Source organism: Arachis ipaensis, chromosome B4 (genome assembly GCF_059453495.1).
Source record: "Arachis ipaensis isolate K30076 ecotype BB chromosome B4, ASM5945349v1, whole genome shotgun sequence".
Taxonomy (NCBI): domain Eukaryota; kingdom Viridiplantae; phylum Streptophyta; class Magnoliopsida; order Fabales; family Fabaceae; genus Arachis; species Arachis ipaensis.
The window spans coordinates 8971083-8990520 of NC_142439.1; the positions used below are offsets into that span (position 1 = coordinate 8971083).

At 37.2% G+C, this 19438-nt stretch overlaps 4 protein-coding genes across 15 annotated transcripts; 1 reads left to right on the top strand and 3 right to left on the bottom strand.

The window, feature by feature from the left end:
* The first annotated feature begins 1052 nt into the window (after positions 1–1052).
* On the top strand, positions 1053–4861 carry LOC107638763 (putative WD repeat-containing protein C2A9.03). 12 transcript variants are annotated; one of them, XM_016342142.3, is made up of 11 exons: positions 1053–1163; positions 1238–1350; positions 1925–2090; positions 2356–2526; positions 2611–2697; positions 2831–2965; positions 3047–3157; positions 3288–3379; positions 3533–3638; positions 3862–3948; positions 4094–4861. In XM_016342142.3, the coding sequence occupies exons 3-11, from the start codon at positions 1953–1955 to the stop codon at positions 4502–4504; spliced, it is 1338 nt and encodes a 445-aa protein (XP_016197628.1). In that variant the 5' UTR covers positions 1053–1163; positions 1238–1350; positions 1925–1952; the 3' UTR covers positions 4505–4861. The 12 variants fall into 12 exon arrangements, with proteins under 12 accessions (XP_016197628.1, XP_016197634.1, XP_016197632.1 ...); XM_016342148.3 differs by having other exon boundaries at positions 1062–1163; positions 1970–2090; XM_016342146.3 differs by having other exon boundaries at positions 1071–1163; positions 2359–2526.
* A 1231-nt stretch (positions 4862–6092) lies between these two features.
* LOC107638765 (uncharacterized) lies at positions 6093–8877 on the bottom strand. The gene is made up of 4 exons (XM_016342151.3): positions 8635–8877; positions 8020–8076; positions 6626–7824; positions 6093–6353 (listed from the first exon to the last, which is right to left on the bottom strand). The coding sequence occupies exons 3-4, from the start codon at positions 7806–7808 to the stop codon at positions 6298–6300; spliced, it is 1239 nt and encodes a 412-aa protein (XP_016197637.1). The 5' UTR covers positions 7809–7824; positions 8020–8076; positions 8635–8877; the 3' UTR covers positions 6093–6297.
* A 5000-nt stretch (positions 8878–13877) lies between these two features.
* On the bottom strand, positions 13878–15277 carry LOC107635974 (uncharacterized). The gene is made up of 3 exons (XM_016339521.1): positions 15118–15277; positions 14316–14989; positions 13878–14216 (listed from the first exon to the last, which is right to left on the bottom strand). Exons 1-3 carry the CDS (start codon positions 15275–15277, stop codon positions 13878–13880), a joined length of 1173 nt encoding a protein of 390 aa, XP_016195007.1.
* Positions 15278–17406: 2129 nt separating this feature from the next.
* On the bottom strand, positions 17407–19406 carry LOC107638766 (aspartyl protease family protein At5g10770). The gene is made up of 2 exons (XM_016342154.3): positions 19227–19406; positions 17407–19060 (listed from the first exon to the last, which is right to left on the bottom strand). Exons 1-2 carry the CDS (start codon positions 19294–19296, stop codon positions 17745–17747), a joined length of 1386 nt encoding a protein of 461 aa, XP_016197640.1. The 5' UTR covers positions 19297–19406; the 3' UTR covers positions 17407–17744.
* Positions 19407–19438: the final 32 nt, after the last annotated feature.

A 19438-nucleotide genomic window follows, 5' to 3' on the forward strand; every position in this document is an offset into this window, starting at 1 on the left:
ATGATAATGGAGAAGAAGAGAAAGATAGAGGTGAGCTTCGGAGATTTGGAGCTCGGAAGAAGAAGAAGATGAAGTTGGCTGCTCAGCGTTGGGTTGGGTTTATATATATTAAACTCAAATCGGACCGTTCGACCGCTTTCATGGTCATTCGAATTTTTTTGAACAATAAAATCGGACCGTCCGATTAGTGAACGGCCCGCGCAAAAAAAAAGGAAACCCAGAAATCGCTGGATCCGATTTCAAGGCCTACAAATTTTTTTCCATCCAACAAAGAAATCGCTGGGTCTGATTTCTTTGGGCAAAAAAAAAATTTGAACGTCAAGCAAAAAATCGGTGGGTCTGATTTCTTTGCACTGCCCTCCATGAACCACAAATCGAACGGTCTGATTTGTGTCTCCAATCAGCTGCAATAAATCGGACCATCCGATTTCTCCCCTTCACCTGAACGCCGTTACAACAATGTAAAACTCTCCAAAGTTCCATAACTCAGCATTACACCAAACTTGGTTTCATATAAAAAAAAATTAGCTACTCGCAATTAGCAAATAAATTTTTGATTGAGAAATTTTTTCAATAGACTTCTAAAAAATTTGTTTTTAGCCTTTTAAATCACCGAAAATATTTTTTTATAAGATCTTTAAAAAATCTGTTATTAATAACCTAGATCAAAGATAAAAATTGAAAAAACTAACACATAGAATTACCTTAAATTAGATATTTTAATTTTTATTATGTAATAAATAAAACAAATCATTCACCTCACTTAATCACACATAACAAAAAATGTATATATTAACACTCATAAAATTTATTCATAAAAATATATAAATTATCTCACAAAAAAATTTAAATAAATAACAGATTAATCTAAAAATAAATTTATTAAATTAAATAAGATAATTTAATTTGAATTTTTTAAAAAATAAAATAACTTAATTTAAATAAATTTTGACTTTATTAAATTGGATAATATTAATACAAATTTAAAATATTCAAAAATATTACTGCATAAATCAAAATTAAATTAAATGTTCTAACAAACCTATAAATAATAGTTTATTGAGTGTTACGCACTAATCACTGATATTATGTCAATTGGATTCAGGGTTTGCAACGCAAAGAGGAATCGAGATATCTGATCTATCTTCTATCTGTCTATCTAAGTATCTATCTATCTATCTATTTATTTATAAATATAAATATAAATTATATTATATATTATTATTTTTCTGCAAAGGTGGTTCATTCGCATACGGAGATCTAATTCAGGTCCTTATCATCGAGATCCAACAAACGCTTCAACCACAAAACAAGGGCTTGGATTCACGAACCCCTCCAATTTTTACACAGGTCTGAATTTTTCTGAACCAGTTAAACTCTTTCTCGTCGTTTCCTGCGATAAATCGCAATTGCTTCAACCCCTTTTTATTTTCTTAATTTAATTTTCCTTTTATCTATTAAAGTTTTCATTTTTACAAATTCGCGTGTGTAGATGCTGCAATTTGGTTCCTGGGTAGGTATCCTTTTAGGTGTTTTATTTGATTTACTTTTCTCGGTTTCTGGTTTTTGGGGTTTCTCTGTGAAACCATCTTGTTGTGTTCGGAATTAAACGAAGTTGGGGAAATTTTGGTTCCATGTATGTTGATGTTGGAATTAATTTCATAGGATGGTTGGAATTTGTTCAGATTAATGATATTTATTTCTCAGGTTTTCTTAATTATTTTTTCTATTCGTTGTCGGTTTAGGTTTAGAAGGAAGATGCTTTTGTTTTTATGACAAAATTAAAGGATGTATTTGGTTTTAGGGTATGGCGTTTAACTTTAAGTGCAGCTTACTGCTAGGCAAAAACTGATTTTTTTTGTTTCTTCCTTTCAATTATTGAATTTAGTTTAGTCATTTTATCCCACTCCCATTTTTGGATTAGGTATCTATTTTCAACAGCGTTGGCAAACATGTCTCATTACAACAGGGACGAAATGGAGTACGTTGCAGATGATAATGAAATGGCAGAGGTAGAAGATGATGTGTATTTCCGAGGCAGAGCATTTGGTGAATCAGATTCGGATGATGATGATGAATACGATCCTTTGGTTTGTTTCGAGTCATAAGCAATTTTAATTTCTATTGTCTTGAATGTTTATTCATTACTAGTCACTATGAAGTATTTTTTCAATAATTTGTGTGTCTTATGTGTATATATATCTTATTGTATTGTTGCTACATTCGGGTTCTTTTCATACCTATAGGATGAGTTAACTTTGCATGACTGAATTTTAGTAGAATACAACCGTTGACCTAATCTTTTCTGTCTGCTTGCACTTTTTCTTGTGTGGGCGGAATTTGGGTTCTCAATAGCAGGAAAATCGTATAACAGATACCACTGCCGCAGAAGCTAGGAAGGGAAAGGATATCCAAGGTATACCATGGGATAGACTGAGTATTAGTCGTGAAAAGTATAGACAAACTAGACTAGAGCAGTACAAGAATTATGAAAATATACCACAATCAGGGGAACTTTCGGAGAAGGTACAGGGTTTTGCTTAAAGCTTTATAACATTTGATTAACATGCAGAGATCTTTTGTCCTTATGCCCCCGGTTCTTGTCTACAGGAATGCAGGCCAACGGATAAAGGAGGAAGATTTTATGATTTCTGGCAGAACACTAGATCTGTGAAGTCAACGATACTTCATTTCCAAGTATGTTTATATAGAAATTATTTGCATTTTTTATGTGCGGATGTGAAAACATTTGTTTGGTCTATATCTCATGTATTATTATTATTTTAGAAACCTGTATGTTAACTGAGAAGTTTTAATTTGTTATTTGTAGCTACGAAACTTGGTTTGGTCAACATCGAAGCATGATGTATATCTTGTTTCACATTACTCAATTGTTCACTGGTCTTCGTTACACTCCAAGAGATCCGAAATCCTGAATGTACAAGGGCATGTGGCTCCGTGTGAGGTAAACGTTTTGTCTCCCGTCTGTTGTTGATTTCATGGCTTGAAAACAGAATCTAAGGTTTTAAATGTGTGTTGCTAACAGAAACATCCTGGAAGCCTCTTGGAAGGGTTTACTCAAACACAAATTAGTACACTGGCAGTGCGAGACAACTTGTTGATTGCTGGAGGCTTTCAAGGAGAACTTATTTGCAAGGTACTTCATTTTCTGTGCTTATAATTTTCTTATCTGACATGATTGGTATTATAAACACCACTATTGTTAATTCATGCATTCAACCATTTTTCCTGTCCATTGATGATGGCACATGCAAAATGTCTTACAGTACTTAGATCGACCTGGGGTTAGCTTTTGTTCCAGAACTACTTATGAGGACAATGCGATCACAAATGCTGTCGAGATTTATGAGCATCCCAGGTCTTCATTCTTTTCTTTCTTATGACTCTTTTATCTCTCTCTTTTTTATTTTGGGTCCTTAATCTGTTGATTTGCGCTGTGAGCAATTACTATGTACAACCTTCATACATGGTTGTTTGCTTGCTAACAAGTAACTATCAATTAATCTGCCAGTGGAGCAGTTCATTTCATGGCTTCAAATAATGACTGTGGAGTCAGAGACTTTGATATGGAGAAATTTCAGCTTTCCAAGCATTTCTGCTTCCCCTGGCCTGTAAATGTAAGTTCTTCTAGCTGATTTTCTATGTTTGGAAAAAAAAATAAAAATAAAAAAGATAACAAGAGTTGCCACTTCTAGTTGAATTTTATATTAGTAGATAAGATTGAGAATGCATGTGGATAAAAATGTCTTTGTTTTTCTTTGATCCTGCAGTAAGAATCCTACAGCTAGTATTGGAATAGAATAATAAATGACAATATGAATCGGTTTCTTTTATCTGCAGCATACTTCATTGAGCCCTGATAGTAAACTTCTTGCAATTGTTGGAGACAATCCAGAAGGGCTGCTGGTGGATTCTCAAACTGGAAAGGTTGGCATGCTCTGTTTTTCCATGTCACAAATTCCTGCTTTTATGTTTCTTGAGGGAAATTTTAAAATGAGAGTAGTATGGTAGTGGATTTTCCTAGTGTGTATGTGCTATGGATTTCTAAATTTTATTTTTGGTGACTTTGTAGACAATCACGCAGTTATGTGGACACTTGGATTACTCATTTGCATCTGCATGGCATCCTGATGGCCGTATTTTTGCTACCGGGAACCAAGACAAAACTTGCCGTGTCTGGGATGTTCGAAATTTGTCGAAGTCTGTTGCTGTTCTGAAGGGCAACCTTGGAGCTATACGTTCAATACGTTTCACATCTGATGGGCAGTTCATGGCAATGGCTGAGCCAGCTGACTTTGTGCATGTCTTTGACGCAAAGCGTGGATTTGAGAAGGAACAGGAAATTGATTTTTTTGGGGAGATCTCTGGTGTATCTTTCAGTCCGGATACAGAATCACTCTTTATTGGTGTCTGGGACCGCACCTACGGAAGCCTTCTTCAGTACAACCGACACAGAAACTACTCGTATCTTGACTGCTTGTAAATTTGTAACCTTACACCTTGTAAGACCCTTAGAGCTCGTGTCCTTTTGCCTTGGAATCGCAGTGTTGCGGCACCATCTGAACAAAAGAGAAAAAATACCAGTGGATTGCCTCATCACAACATGGCCTGAGGATGTTATAGTTGTTTGTTGTACAACATCATGTTAAATAACACATTGACTTGCAATCTCTCTCTCCCTCTCCCCTTCTTAATCTTGCCTAATAATGATAGGAAGTTTGTACAGCAAACCGTACTTGCATTGTTTGCACCCTCATCATCATGTTCACTGCATTTGGTGTCTTGTGCTGTCCTATGGGTACTGAGTGCTGCTAAATATATCTCTTCTTAGTCTTCTGCAGTGTTGGGACTTAGAGTGCAGTTATTGTTAGTCATATGTAGTTTGCATCTCTGTTGTTTTGGAGAAGTGAAACAAAGATAACAAGGAGCTTTTGTATGTTGTCCTTGTTAATCATCTTTTCTTTTTCTTTTTTGGTTGAAAAATTAACCACCACATTTTAACAGCTTTTGGCAACCCCTACAGTCTATAACAATTAGGGGAAAAGGGTCAAAATTATGCTCACCATTATCCCTTAAGATTCAATTATGTGAACAATTATAACCTTTTTAAGCCTATGATTGTTAGTTGTCACTTGTATCTATCAAATTAGCATTTTCCGTGATTATTGATTTTCTCATCAATGATCAATGATTTGAATTGCACTTTAGAGCAGCTAATCTGTACTGAATGAATTATATTTAGTTGTGGGTTATATATCTCGCTACTTTTATAAATAATGAAGTTAACTATCTTTGTTAAAAAAGAAGAGAGTAAAGTGACAATTAGATTTTCGAAGATTTTGATTTCAGACTAATTAGTTTTTGAAAAAGAAGTACCAATTAGATCTTCCATGATAACAGATGGTGGATATGTATGTCCTTTCATCAATAGATGGTGGATATGTATGTCCTTTCATCAATGGATAGTGCGAAAGAGACGAAATTGTTCATGTATTTTGTTATCTTCAGTGGAAATGATGGTTTTGGAGAATGAAGCATTTATTATCTTTTAAGCCTTTATTAAACTACTCTCTATTTATCACAAATCCTATCAAAACAGGTGAAGTTTTATTCCAATATTAAACTACTCTCTATTTATCACAAATCCTATCAAAACAGGTGAAGTTTTATTCCAAAAGTTATTATCTGCATGACCATCTTTCATAAATAAACACGTCACAGTAGGTAACAGTACATATAAGCAACACCGTTAAGTTTAATGTAATAAATTGATAGAAAGACATCATTTGCTATCGTTGATGACCAAATTGGTACTTTTTTCTTTAGAAAATAATTAGTCCAAAGTTAAAATCTTCATAAACCTAATTGTCACTTTCTTCAAGGAAAAAAAAAGGGGGTTATATATAGGAAATTGATATTGCTACTCTTATTTTTAATAATACTATACCACACATGATTACAAATGATTTTTTTATATATGTTTGCATGAATTTATGAAGAAAAGAGTGACAATATCCATTTCCATATATAGTAATCGAATATATACGTAATAACGGAACAACTTAGCTTGATTTATGACATTTTAAATGTTGGTACTTTCAAGAGTTGGCTTATTCAATTTCAATCTTATTCCCAAGCTATGACAAATCACTAATTCAATTGAACGGTTACAATGAAATTATAGACTATGTGGATTTATGAAATCATGACAAGACAGTTGGGTAGTTCTTTTTCTTAGAGGAAGTGAGCTTCAACCTTGAACTTAGACATTTCATTTCACTTCATATTCTGAGTTTGACGAGAAATAGTCATGAAAACCAATTTGCTTCTACCTGGAAACATCAGTATCACATCAAAACTAAGCCATATTATTTCTTTCCAACAGAAATCTTTTCCTCATGATATGTTTGAACCCAGATTCACATTCACTGCCATGTAATTGGCGCCTCTTCTCAAAATAAAATGAGTTAAAACAGATAAACAAAAAAAAGTGAAGCAGAGATTCACATGCATGAAGTCTAGAAAGATATGAAAAAGGAAATAGAGTGTGGGAGGTACAAATTACAGTTTTGTCTGAGATGTATTTGTTGTTAACTAAGTTCACCTGAAACTATGGATTTAGCCTTGTGCCTTTGGTGGAGTTCTTCCTTGGGGCTGCATTCACTTTCTTCCTCCACATTCTCTATAATTTGTTTCAGAATGGTTTCTTCCTCTGCTTCAAGTATTTGCATGCTCATTTCGAAGGCAGATACCAATTCTGGACTGAACACAGAATCCTCACTGGATTCACTTTCATTCCTAGTGTCCATCTGATAAGAAAAGCTGCCAAATTTCGGGGTAACGTAGGATGCAGAAGAGTATATTCCACTACCAGGAATCCATTCTCTAAGGCTAGCAATGGCTGGCAATTCAACATTAGATGGGATTCTAAGGGATTCTAGCCTCTTTGCTATAGCCTTTCTCTTATTCACTTTCTCAGTGGTGTTTACCCCTTGAGCAGCAATCCCAGGTATATTTGTTTTCTCATTTGGATTTACAACTTCATTTTCAATTCTTTGATTTGTGGAGTGGCTATTAGGACTTGGAGTTGAGCTTTCTAGTGTAATACTTTTGACACTGATATCCTTTACTAGTTTACTATCTTCTGATGAATTGTCGTTGTGCGAGCAAGGTGGTAGCATTTTCTTGCCCGCAGAATCATTGTCCTCGATATTGTGAATTGTATTAGCTAATGCAGATACCTTAAGTTCCTCGATGGTTCTTGAATCGGCTTCTTCATCGCTAAACTCATTTTGCTGAACTTTGGGGGAATCAGAGAAGCTTATTTCATTTACAAGATTATCATATTCTTCTAATGTGTGAAAACTCCTGCTACCTGTGACATCCTTGGAATCCAAGTTATGTTTGCCTTGAAAATCTGATAAATTCCCCTGATCAATAGATGAAACAATCTGCTCAGGAAACGAGTGCCAACTTTTGTCTCTCTCGATTTGTTTCCCTCCTTCTTGGCTTAACCTTGGTGATATATCCAATTTGTCGATAGTTTCAGAGGCGACAGGCTCAGTAGCCAGTTCAGGGAACATGTTTGAATGCAAACTTCTGGAATGCAATTTGTTGGATACTGTATTGGCTGCGCAGACAAGAGCGAGGTACTGATCATTGCCATTGGCCGAGATGATTAAGTCCTCGAGCAATGGAATACCATTAGCCATTCGCCTTGAACCTTGTTTTCTCTCCTCATGGACACTGATTGATCTGGCTAGGATTTTTGAGGAAATGCACCCCATGGTAAGTAGTTCACACCTAAATTCATACGCCAATCACTTATCAGACCAATTAAATGATGCTGATTAAGAAAACCAGAATTCATACATTGGAACTAAATCTCTATGGAGAATTCCTTCTTAGTTAACATAGTTGCACATATTTACCTAAAGAATGTAGGTATGTAAGATAAGCAAAATGGAGTCTGAAGGACAGAGTGAAAAAATTCCTTACCAACTCTATTGCAGAATATGGAAACTGAGATCACAGATGTGCAAAGGTGTGATGGACCTGAAACAACAAACTCTTAAGGTGAAAGCAAAATCCGGCATGTCGGTTTTAAGACATCTTTATGAACTGATATTTTACTCGTCAAGTCGTCATAAAACATTGATTCTTGATCATCAAACTACAGTGTTGTGTTGGAACTATGTTTCCTACATATAATATTTACACTAAACTAGTGGAGCCAGATTCCAAATTGTTAATCATTGTTCTGTGTAGGAGTTGTTTGGGAATTTGGAATAACAAGTGGAATTGGTTGTGATTTTGACCATTGTTTAGTTAAGGTCTAAAAAGTGCTTCTAGTTCAATCTACCTCTGCTTTTTTGCTCTGTATATATTAACATATGTTACATTGCACAATGCTCAATGATATAGCTGCATAAACAATACATTTATCTACCCGGGTTTTGTGCAAAAATATGATTTTATGTTAATCCCTATAAAAAGTCTGAGAATAGATTAATAAAAATGCAAGAAACTTTTCAGCAAACACCATGTGGGCATGGTTTTGGGATCATAAAAAAAGGGCATAACTAAATGTTTCCATGTTCTATATCAACTTACCTGGCTTGCTGGAATTAGATGAATCACTTTCTGATCATCATTCAGTTCCTGTTCTGATGATTCTTGCTTCTTCTGTGTGCATTTTGTTGAAGACTTTGGATTTTCGGTCAACATGTGAAGGCGCAAGAGGAATCACACTTGATAATCAAATATAGGGGCAGCCCCATTATTGTTTTAAGAATTCAAACTTTGAAATTATATATGAATGTACCTAAAATATATATTAAATAAAAATTTAGAAGTAAATGTTAAAATGAAGTCAATTGATATATGTTAAAAAATATTATTGTAAACAATTTTACATAAACATCTAATTTATATCAGTCACATTAGTAAAATTATTAACTTAATTGTTAACCGTCTTAAACACGTCATTACAATTAAAACTAAAGATTTGATTATCTTTTGTCTTAAAAATATAGGTTTTTGTTTTTTGTGCCAAAGATAAGGAGACTCGAACCCGCAACCTTTAAGTGAGTATGGAAAAATTATGTCATTTAAACTATAACTCGTTGACTAAAAATATAGGTTAAACATACCATAAAAAAATATTTTAATGTTATTTATTATTTTTTTGCATTAAAAACATAAAAAAAAATTTTATAATAAATAATATTAAACATATTTTTTTATGCTAATATAAGGTACAGGATAACAAAATTCTGATAATTAAATAATTATTGGTATCATAAGCTTTTTTTTGTCCCAATGTCAAATGCACACTATGATGGAAAAATTGAATTTTGACAACAGAAAATGGGACCCTCAAAAGGCCCTGAAAATATTAAATACTACTAAACTAAACTCCAGTTCACACATGGCTTGCATATTAATTGATGCTTGTAATGTGATATGCTGGATTTGTTATGTTACACATTCTTAAACTATGCAAACCAAATTCAAAGGCAGAAAAATGAAAAGGACAATTATTATTATTTTTTTCGCCCTTAAAATCTTTTTTTTTTTTTTGCAAATTTCAATGTGTTTCGAAACACTTTCTATTAGAACAAAAACCATAGTGTTAATAATCATCCTTTGTTATAGACTATGTAAGACAGAATCTTTTGTGTGTTCTGAAAATAAATAAATGTTTTTTTCCCTACACAAGTTATTTTATTTTCATTTTAGTTGTGAGTAAATTTAAGGTTAATTTTATATTTTATTAATATTTTAAATTTTAATAAAAAAATAGTATTAAAATTATAATACTGAATTACTGACATGAAATAAGAGAAAGTATAATAAGTTATTCTCGGGACACCTGTGAATTTTACTTATAAATTTTATAGATTTTAATTATAATTTATGATTTAAGAGTCCTATTTTGAGTCATCTATCTTTTGTATCATTTTTTCTACACAACAAATTATATTTAAAAAGGAAAAGACAAACACATTGATTAATTAATGTTAGTTCTATGCCGCCGCCTAAGCCTTCACATTTAGATGGGACATGGATTTAATGAAGCTTAATATTTTACATTTTTACTTGATCAGGTGAACATAAAATATTAATTATCATTGGGCTGCATTTATTTTTAGGCATAAAAATATGAGATTTTTTATTTAAATAATTAAATAAATATATTTATTATTGAAATAAATAATTTTAAAAATTATTACCGAAATTTGTTCCTAAGTCATATCTTGTTTACATTGTAAACGAGATAAAGTACGTGTGTATATTTTTTTTTTACAGTGTAAACGAGATATGACTGGTGGACGGCTATAAATATATGTCGTTGACAGCAAGGTTCTGGGCCAGTTTGAACCTTTCGACCACTTTTTCCTCTCTTTTATCTCTTTCTATCTATATTATTGGGTAATACAATGATGGCGCGCGCAGAAGATAGTGATCGGGACATCAACCGGCTGAATGAGACTTAGCATTGCGCAAGGACAAAGGACTTTGAGGTTAAGTTTTGTTATCTTAACTTTTATGTAATCTCATATAAATATATATGTATATATGTAGCCATGGTTAGGGTACTTGCCAAGAACTAGAATACAGTTTGTATCATTAGGAATAGGTGATAGATTGAAATTTGGAACTCTAGTTTATTTTTCCTGTATTAGGTTGTTATTACATAATTATTAATTTAGTTAGTAACTAGCGAAGTTTGATAATTAGAATATTTAGTTAAGTCAGACTTTGTTGGTTACATTGTTAATAACTTTATTGAATGTTTGTAATCCACGTAACAGAATGAGTAAATGTGTATTAGTTAAGAAAGTACATAGTTACAGAGAATTTTGTGTCGGCATAAATTCAGCTAGTACATACGTGTAAGATTCTGTTAGGGTTATGTGTAGAATAGTGAAGACGGCTTGCTATGTTGATAGACTTATCCAATTATTTATTTTTTAATAATTGTGAATATATATTTTTTTGTCAGAGGCCTCATCTTTTCCTTCCCCGGCGAGTGAGCCATACCCTTCCTCCACCCAACGCTATCTTCCCGTATCTGAGGGAGGCTGGATTCGGGGACACGGTGCCTCTCAGGTTCACATTCGACAACTCCCTGATTAGGCATTCGTGGAGCGATGGCGTCCGGAGACCCACACGTTCCATCTCCCATGGAGTGAGGTCACCATCACCATGTAGGACATGGCGTACCACCTCGGGCTACGCACACACGGGGACCAATTTGGGGGTGCTTCCGTGACTTCTACAGGTGGTACCGCACGAAGACGTGGGAGTTGGTGGAGCGGCTACTAGTGACAGGCCTCCGGTGGTTCCATAGCAGGCGGCGCAGAGGAAGGAGTTGTTCTCGTTGAAGCTTGTATGGATGTGGGACAGTATCCGCTAGATGCCACCGACGGACGACCCAGAGACCCTCCGACAGTATGCTAGGTATTGCATCATATTATAGATCGGAGGCTATCTGATGACGAACAAGTCGAACAACTTGGTCCATCTGTGTTGGCTACCGCTGCTTCAGGACTTCGGGCGGTGCCGGGCGTTGTCTTGGGTCTCGGCTGTGCTGGCCTGGACGTACCAGTCACTGTGCTCGATAGCATACCGAGGCGTCACGAACATCGCTGGCTGCACTCTGCTTTTGATTTTCTCGATATACCAGAGATTTTTCCAGTGGTGTCCACCAGAATAAGGGATTTTCATGTATCCTACGGCTGCGAGGTAACAATTGTTTATGTCTTTACTGTGTTATCAATTTGTAACCATTTCCTGTTTTTTTGCATAATGAAACTATTGTTATTCTGTTGATTGGTGTCAGGTTGATAGGATTGCAGCAGTAGAGCAAAGATCAGCATGAGAGGAGGGTTCTGCACTGGAGAGTGGCGACAGACCAGTTACGATTTGATGAGGTTAGTACCACGGTTGACACCGCCTCTTTTCTAATTTAGTCCTTTACTTAGATTTCGTTTTTCATGAAAATTATAAGTTAGTACGCACTTACTGAATTATTAGGTTTGGAACATTGTTTACCTTATGGGACATCAAATATTTATACATTCTCTACTTTAACTGTTGGTTTAGTTTGTCTGATGGCATACGATGACCTGCTCTGCAGGCTCTGTGCCCCCTTGGTTCTTCGAGGAGGAAGAGTGGGGGACATGGATGTCAATCGTCCCCCTCGTCTGCTTCAACATCGTCTAGTTTCACCAGGTTGATCAGGTGAAGCGCCAGTTCAATGGAGAGCAGCCGGATCCTGGCGCCCCGGTGAACCTTGACAGGTTCCGACTTTTGTATTATTTATCTTTATTTTTTTTTGAGGTAGACTTAATTTATTACAATCATAACTTTTCTATATTTTTTCTGACAGGTTCCTAACATCCAATGGCCGGGGCGAGGATATGTGGTGGCCTGACAGGCTTCATGATTGGTACAGCGACTGGAGTAGACGTTTTGAGGTTGGCCATAGGATCTCCATTCATCACACGTTTGACTACAGGCTGACTCAAGAGTATTATGATTGGTGGTGGGGCGCATGTCGGGTGAGGCACCTATCAGGCCAAGATGTACTGGAGGATCCCCAGCTGGCCGAGTTACCAGTCGACGTCCAGCCCACTGCCAGCCAGCCGAGGGATGATCTCCACCTTCCTCGGGGAGTTTCTGATTGGCATAGGCATGCGAGGGAGGTTAGGACGGACACCCAGCAGCCTGCTCGGAGGGAGAGGGGTCACAGAGAGCGCAGATCAGGCGAAGGGGTTCAACCGACATGAGGACCACGAAGACATCCCCTCAAGCGGCCATGATTCACCTCCACCTCCACCTTCACCTCCTCCTCCATCCCACGCATCGCGTTCTCCATCCGATTCAGGAGGCCTGCAGCATTGGGCCATCTAGGACACATCACCGCCCGGGTGGCATGATGTAGGCCCATCCAGCAGCTATCAGAAGGAGCAGATGGTTGAGAAGATTTTCTTTGACGATGCCTTCCAGCTTCATACCGTTGACCCGGCCTCGATGCAGTGCCTCACGGACTCATTCCGGATTGGCAGCGAGCAGGGTGTCGGACAGTATCAACATCTATTTGCTCCTGCACAGACCTTGCCTGGATGCCACAGATATCTCCTGCCTCTGGGTCATCGTACAGAGCGGGGTTCGACCAGGTGCCCAGTATGCGACACCCCGTCGATCGACTATGGTACCTTTTTTACTTCATCGCGGCCTCAGGTGACCCCTTCATCAGCCCCTACATCCCACCTTTGCCACCACATCCGCAGCAGCCACAGGATCCTGCTATCTAGTCCATGCCTCATGTAGACCCTCGACCTACCCGACTTCAGCGCCAGACTCGGCCTCTGCTGTGTGGTACCGGGTATCGGCTCCACTATCAGGATCCCCAACACCAGTGATGACTTACGTTTGTTGGTAACTTTATTTCCTAGACTGTTAAAGTTGTATTGTATAGGTGTTCCTTGTTTATTAGGTTGAGTTTCTTATTTTAATATTTATCGAAGTTGTATTGTATACTCGATAGTTATATGCTAACTTTATATGTAGTCCTTTTATAATGATCTTGTTTTTATTATGAAAAAATTCGGTGGAACTTGTAAGGGTGCTATGCAACTGAAATTAAAATATGTTATGTAAACAACGACCGCGGATAATTTTTAGCACAAGTCTTATAAGAATACAAAACTATAATAAAGGGTTACAACTAGCATTTAAGAAACCAATTGGAATAAAATGAAACAGCTACACTAAAAGGAAACAACTACAATAAAACAAAACTACTACAATAAAATGAAGCAACAATAATAAACGGACTATCAACCCTAAGCATCGTTCGTGGATTTATTAGGACAACCCTTTCTAGTATGATCAACTTGCATACAGAGGCCACACTGCTTCTCCTGTCGCTCGACCTCATCCATGTCATTCCAGAATTTACTGGACACGGGTCTCTTAGTAGCCTTCTTGCACATGAGTGGGTTAGGACGGAGCAGTGTCCCATCCCACTCCGACCCCAAGGACTCATCCGGTGTCGGTGAAAACTCCATCTCGTACACCTTGAACACATCTTCTTGCCTATAAACTGGATGAACATACGGAGCCCACTCGATGCTAGCGACGGCACACCTGGCAAGCGCATGGCGGCATGGGTAGTGGAGAGCCTGAAAGAGTCCATAGTCACACAAACCCGCTGATAGCCGAACTCAGAAGGAACCTTGCAACCAACCTTCGAACGACTCTAACTCCTCCACGACAAACACAGAAGCCTGTCGATCACAATGAGTAACACGCATGTTCGGGATTCCTTCTCTGTTCTTCTCAATGGCTGCCATCAGCCTCTGGGAAAACCGGTTTCCAGCAGCCAGCTGTGACTGCGCCTCCCTGCCCTTTGTGACGAACAATTTCTGCAACCGTTCGTACGTGATACGCACGATGGAAGAAATCGGCAAGTACCGTATACCCTTGAAAACTGCATTAATGCACTTCGACAGATTTGTTGTCATATGACCAAAACGCCAACCACTGTCGTAGTGTTGTAGCCATATCTCTGGGTTGAAATGGCCAGCCCAGTTCACCATCCCAGGCGACAACCCTCTCAAGGCATCCATGTACCACTCGTACCCTCCCTTTCTTGGACTATAAGTGGCATTTATAAGGTATTGCTTGCCCTCGGTTGACTTAAAATGAGTTATGAAGTTCGCAGCCATGTGTCTAATACAGTAAGCGTGGAATGCCCTAGGAGGATGCCAACCACTATCATCGGCATTGAGTGCAGCCTTGATGGCCTGCGATCTATCGGAGATAACCAACAGGCCTTCTTGTGGGGTAACATGGCGTCTCAGGTTAGTAATGAAGAACAACCATGACTCCGTACTCTCGAACTCCACAATGGCAAAAGAAATAGGCAGGATATTGCTGTTGCCACCTTGTGCCACTGCAATAAGCAACACCCATCGTATTTGCCATACAGATGCGTGCCATTGACAGAAACAAATGGCTTGAAATGCTTGAAAGTCTCAACACAGGATGGAAAAACCTAAAATACTTTGTCGAACATGCTACAGTCGTGGACCAGAAGGTGCCCGTCGTAGTACGGTACGACCCATAGCTCACAAATAGTTCCCAAAAAATAACTCTGCAGCGCCTGAAGCAGTTTCGGCACCTTATTGTATGACTCCTCCCAATCCCCGTAGATCTGAGCAATTGCCTTTTGTTTTGCCATCCACACCTTTCTGTAGGAGGGTTTGAAGTGATAGTTCTGTCGGACCGCACCTTGTAGGACCGGGATGCTGACGAATGGGTTGAACTGTATCAACGGCAGGATGACCTTGTAGATGAGACTGCTATCCAACTATCGATGGTCCTGGGACACGGTGGGTGCTAAATAAGTGTGCGCTCCACCAACCCTACGGACCTCCTTAACGAAATAAAACAACCATGGTTGGAAACTACTTAATATATAGTAACCATAAATGAGTAAGTACTCCTCAATTAAACTTGAACTCACCAGTATCCGAGGTTCTGTCGAAGGGAAACACGGAGACTCTATGGACACCCATTTGCAGCTTGACGGCAATTCACATAGTACTTTAATCGGTCCGATTCAATCACCCGGTACTCAGCACTCCTGCGAATACTGTAGTTCTTCACACCCTGCATCACTGCATCTCGGCATCTGAATCTGTATTTGATATGAAACTCTACACCATCATCTAGGTTGTAATCCTCTTCTCCCGTGTTAGATAACAAAGTTCTCTCATGCATGACGTCTATATCCAATGTATGATAGTGACTTGGTACATCTGATAGTGCCGGAATTGGGTGGGAGGGGGGGGGGGAGGCAAAACATGGCGCACCACTGTCTCGGCGGGCGTCTCTGGTACAAACTCCTCCTCATTGCCCCTTCAAAGGAATCACTATCGGCACTATCGGCAACGTACTCTTTGTTGGAGTCTTCCTTATCCACCTCCATATCTTCCACTGGAATGGCGACATGAATGAGTGGTGGTGCGAGAGGTCGGTCGTCCTACACATAGGTCGAGTGTACAGAACCACCACTACCAACATCTCCAACCTCGGCGGACAGCTCCATCACTTGTTCCGTCATGATTCTTCCATGGATGTCAAACATGAGTCGCATATGCTCATCCTCCAGAAGCCGAAATAGTCAAAACCGGAAAATTCCATTACCCAACGGTGCTAGAAATCTATACCCCACCCTTCCGACCTCCCTCGTCCCTGTGCCACCAAAGTTGCTCAATATCAAATTCTTCAACTCGGACAACGAACTTACACGCCAAGTGCACAATAGTATCGGATTCTCACACTCAAATATCACCCTATTTTCATCATTTCTCATAGGACAATTGGGGTAAATACACACAACTATGTATACGCTATTACTGACCATTTTTACCATCTTTTTGTGAGAGAAACGGGAGAGAAGAAGATATGAAATGTTTGTGGAGAATGACAAAGGTTGCACATCCTTTTATAGTTGATGAAAATTTGTCTTACTGTATCTCGTTTATACTGTAAACGCATTGATTTAACACGTATCTCGTTTACACTGTAAACGAAATAACTTTGCACGTATTTCGTTTACACTGTAAACGAGATATACACATGTCATGCGCAGTTACCTTATCTCGTTTACAGTGTAAACGAGATAAGACTTGGGGACGAATTTTGGTAATAATTTTTAAAATTGTTTATTTCAGTAATTAATACATTTATTTAAATAAAAAATCCCACAAAACACTGAAAGAGATATAAAGATACAAAAATATTCGTAAGATATAGATAAAAATATTATATCTATAAATATTGAATTAGTATATTTTGTATCATTTTTTATACGAAAAACACAAAGATACTAATAAAAAATATAAAATTTTTAATTTTTCTTTTTTATTTTTATCTTTTTTTTATAATTATATTTTTTACTATTATATTTTTTTTTTCAAATTTTGTACATTAAAAAATAAAAATAAATTAGACTTTTAAAATTTATTTTAATTTATTATTAAATAAAATACAAAAATATTAATTTTTTATTTTTATTTTTTATATCTTATTTTTAGTGCCTTATCTTATTCTATTCCCATAAACAAAACCTAATAGTTGAATAAATTGATGGTGGGCTTTAGGATTCTTGGGATGGGTTAGATTAATTAAAAATATGATTATTTCATATATTAAATATGTATCTATTGGACCTATACAACAAAAGGACAATTTACCCTATTATTTATGAGGAATTTCAGAACAATTGCCTTATTATATCAGCCTTATGTTTTACAATTATAAAAGTAAAATATCCCTTAATCTAATGCAACTGCAAGTTTCACATGAGCATTTAACTGTCTTTTTTCTTATATGCACAGTTAAGATGTGAATACATTAAAAGGAAAAGAGATAATAACTATATATCATAAACATTTATGATTCAATTGTATCCAGCAGGATCAGCACCAGCTTTGTGAGTTGCAACTGATTGAATCATGCCACAATCACCGAGCTGTAAAAATACTTGCATGTTCTTAAAATACATAAATTACATACTCCAAAGACATTTACAACCACTCATTTTATTCTTATATAATCATTTAACTTCACAAATGAAACCTAGTGGTTGTAAATGTTTTTGGAGCATGCAACAAATCTTTTTATTTTTACATAACCTATGATCACTGGCAGCCAGCAGGTGCAAATCCAACCTTGGAATTTGCAACATCATATGCAACAGTAAATGTCTGCTGCTGAAAATTCCCTATAATAGCAATAGGGTTATCCTCAGGGCTACCAGCAATGGCCAAACAAGTAGTTCCATCCTCAATCTCCAAAAGGGTATTCTCTGCCTTGAGTGGTAAGTTAGCACCCCCTTGAAACACAATCTGAATCTCAGGCACTGCTGAAGAAAGATCCTTCAAACTCCCCTTGAAACAAGTATCCAATATCGAAAACCCCGGAACTTGTGGATACTTCTTGGACAAGATCTTCACAAAAGAATTTGAAAGTGCTGTGTAAACTGACATAGGCAATCTTGTGATGACTGTGCCAGAATCAATGATGGTAGGAACCTTGTAACTTGATGCAGCCACTCCTAATGGCTTTCCGGCCACGGTTATAACCGATAAGTCGACGAAATACAAGCTGTGAATCTTTGGATTCTTGATCAAAGGAGTGAACTTGAATGATGAAGATGGTGGGAATGATGAGGTTCCAATGGATAAAAAACCTTCCTTTGAGGAATTTGGTGAAGAAAAAGATGTGGGTAGGCAATAGGAGAATCCATAGCCATTTTTGTTTGATAATTGACCAATCAATGAGAGTTTATCATTGGCTAGGCCTAATATACCAGCAGCCTTTCCAAACAAGCCTTGATTATCTTGTCCACAACCAAAAACAAAACCTGGTATTGTGTATGATGGAGCAACAGTCAACAAATCTTGACTCAGGTAACCAATTGAGAAAGATGAATCACCATAGCTTGCTTTGTAAACACAAGTTTTAGTGGAAGTTGAACAACCTGGATCATTGAGTGTTGAAGCCTTAAGAGAAGAACACTGAGTTGAAGAACATGGCAAGGTTTTGTAGGACTTTGATGTTGAAGGATCAAAAATGGGGTCAACTTGTGGGTGGCAAGAAACAGCACAAGGCTCGCATTGAAGCCATGAAAGAGAGCTTCCAGTATCTACAATCATGCTGGAGAATTTTGGAGGGGTTCCAAATCCAATTTTGACATAGTAGTTTCCTGAACCTATTGACAAACCTGATTTCAATGGTGTGCTAACAAGTTTTGGTCCCAAAGTTCTGTCAGAACTTTTCACATCCACCTTATTGGCTAGTTTCGATTGAATGTACCTGACACGGTCCTGATCTTTGTTGAATATGTCAGAGTATGAAATTGGTGATTTTGAATTTGATGTTAGAGAAGGATCAAGGCTTGTAACATGGTACAAACTTAGGTGCATGCCACTTAGCTTGTGCCTCAAATCATTATCTGCAAAATGTAGAAAGTTAACAAGATAATATCATAGTCAATCATTGCTTGGCATGATTTCAGAATCATTCTATAAAGATTGCATTCCCTATTTGATGATTAAAAAAATTAAAAACAAAAAAGGGAACTAGATATTCAATTAGGAGTGTGTGTTGTGATTACTTGCCTCCAAGTTGCACAAGAGAAGTTGCTATTGCAAAATGTGCAGAGAAGAATAGAAACCAAAAGAAGCTCATCTTGTGAATAAGTTAAAAATTTGGTTTATGATTCTGATGTTCTTCCCTCATAGCTTGATACATGTTACATTAAGCTATATAAGAAAAAACAATAAATATTTTCACGCTTTTGGATAATATTTACATCTTTTTTAGTTGCTAT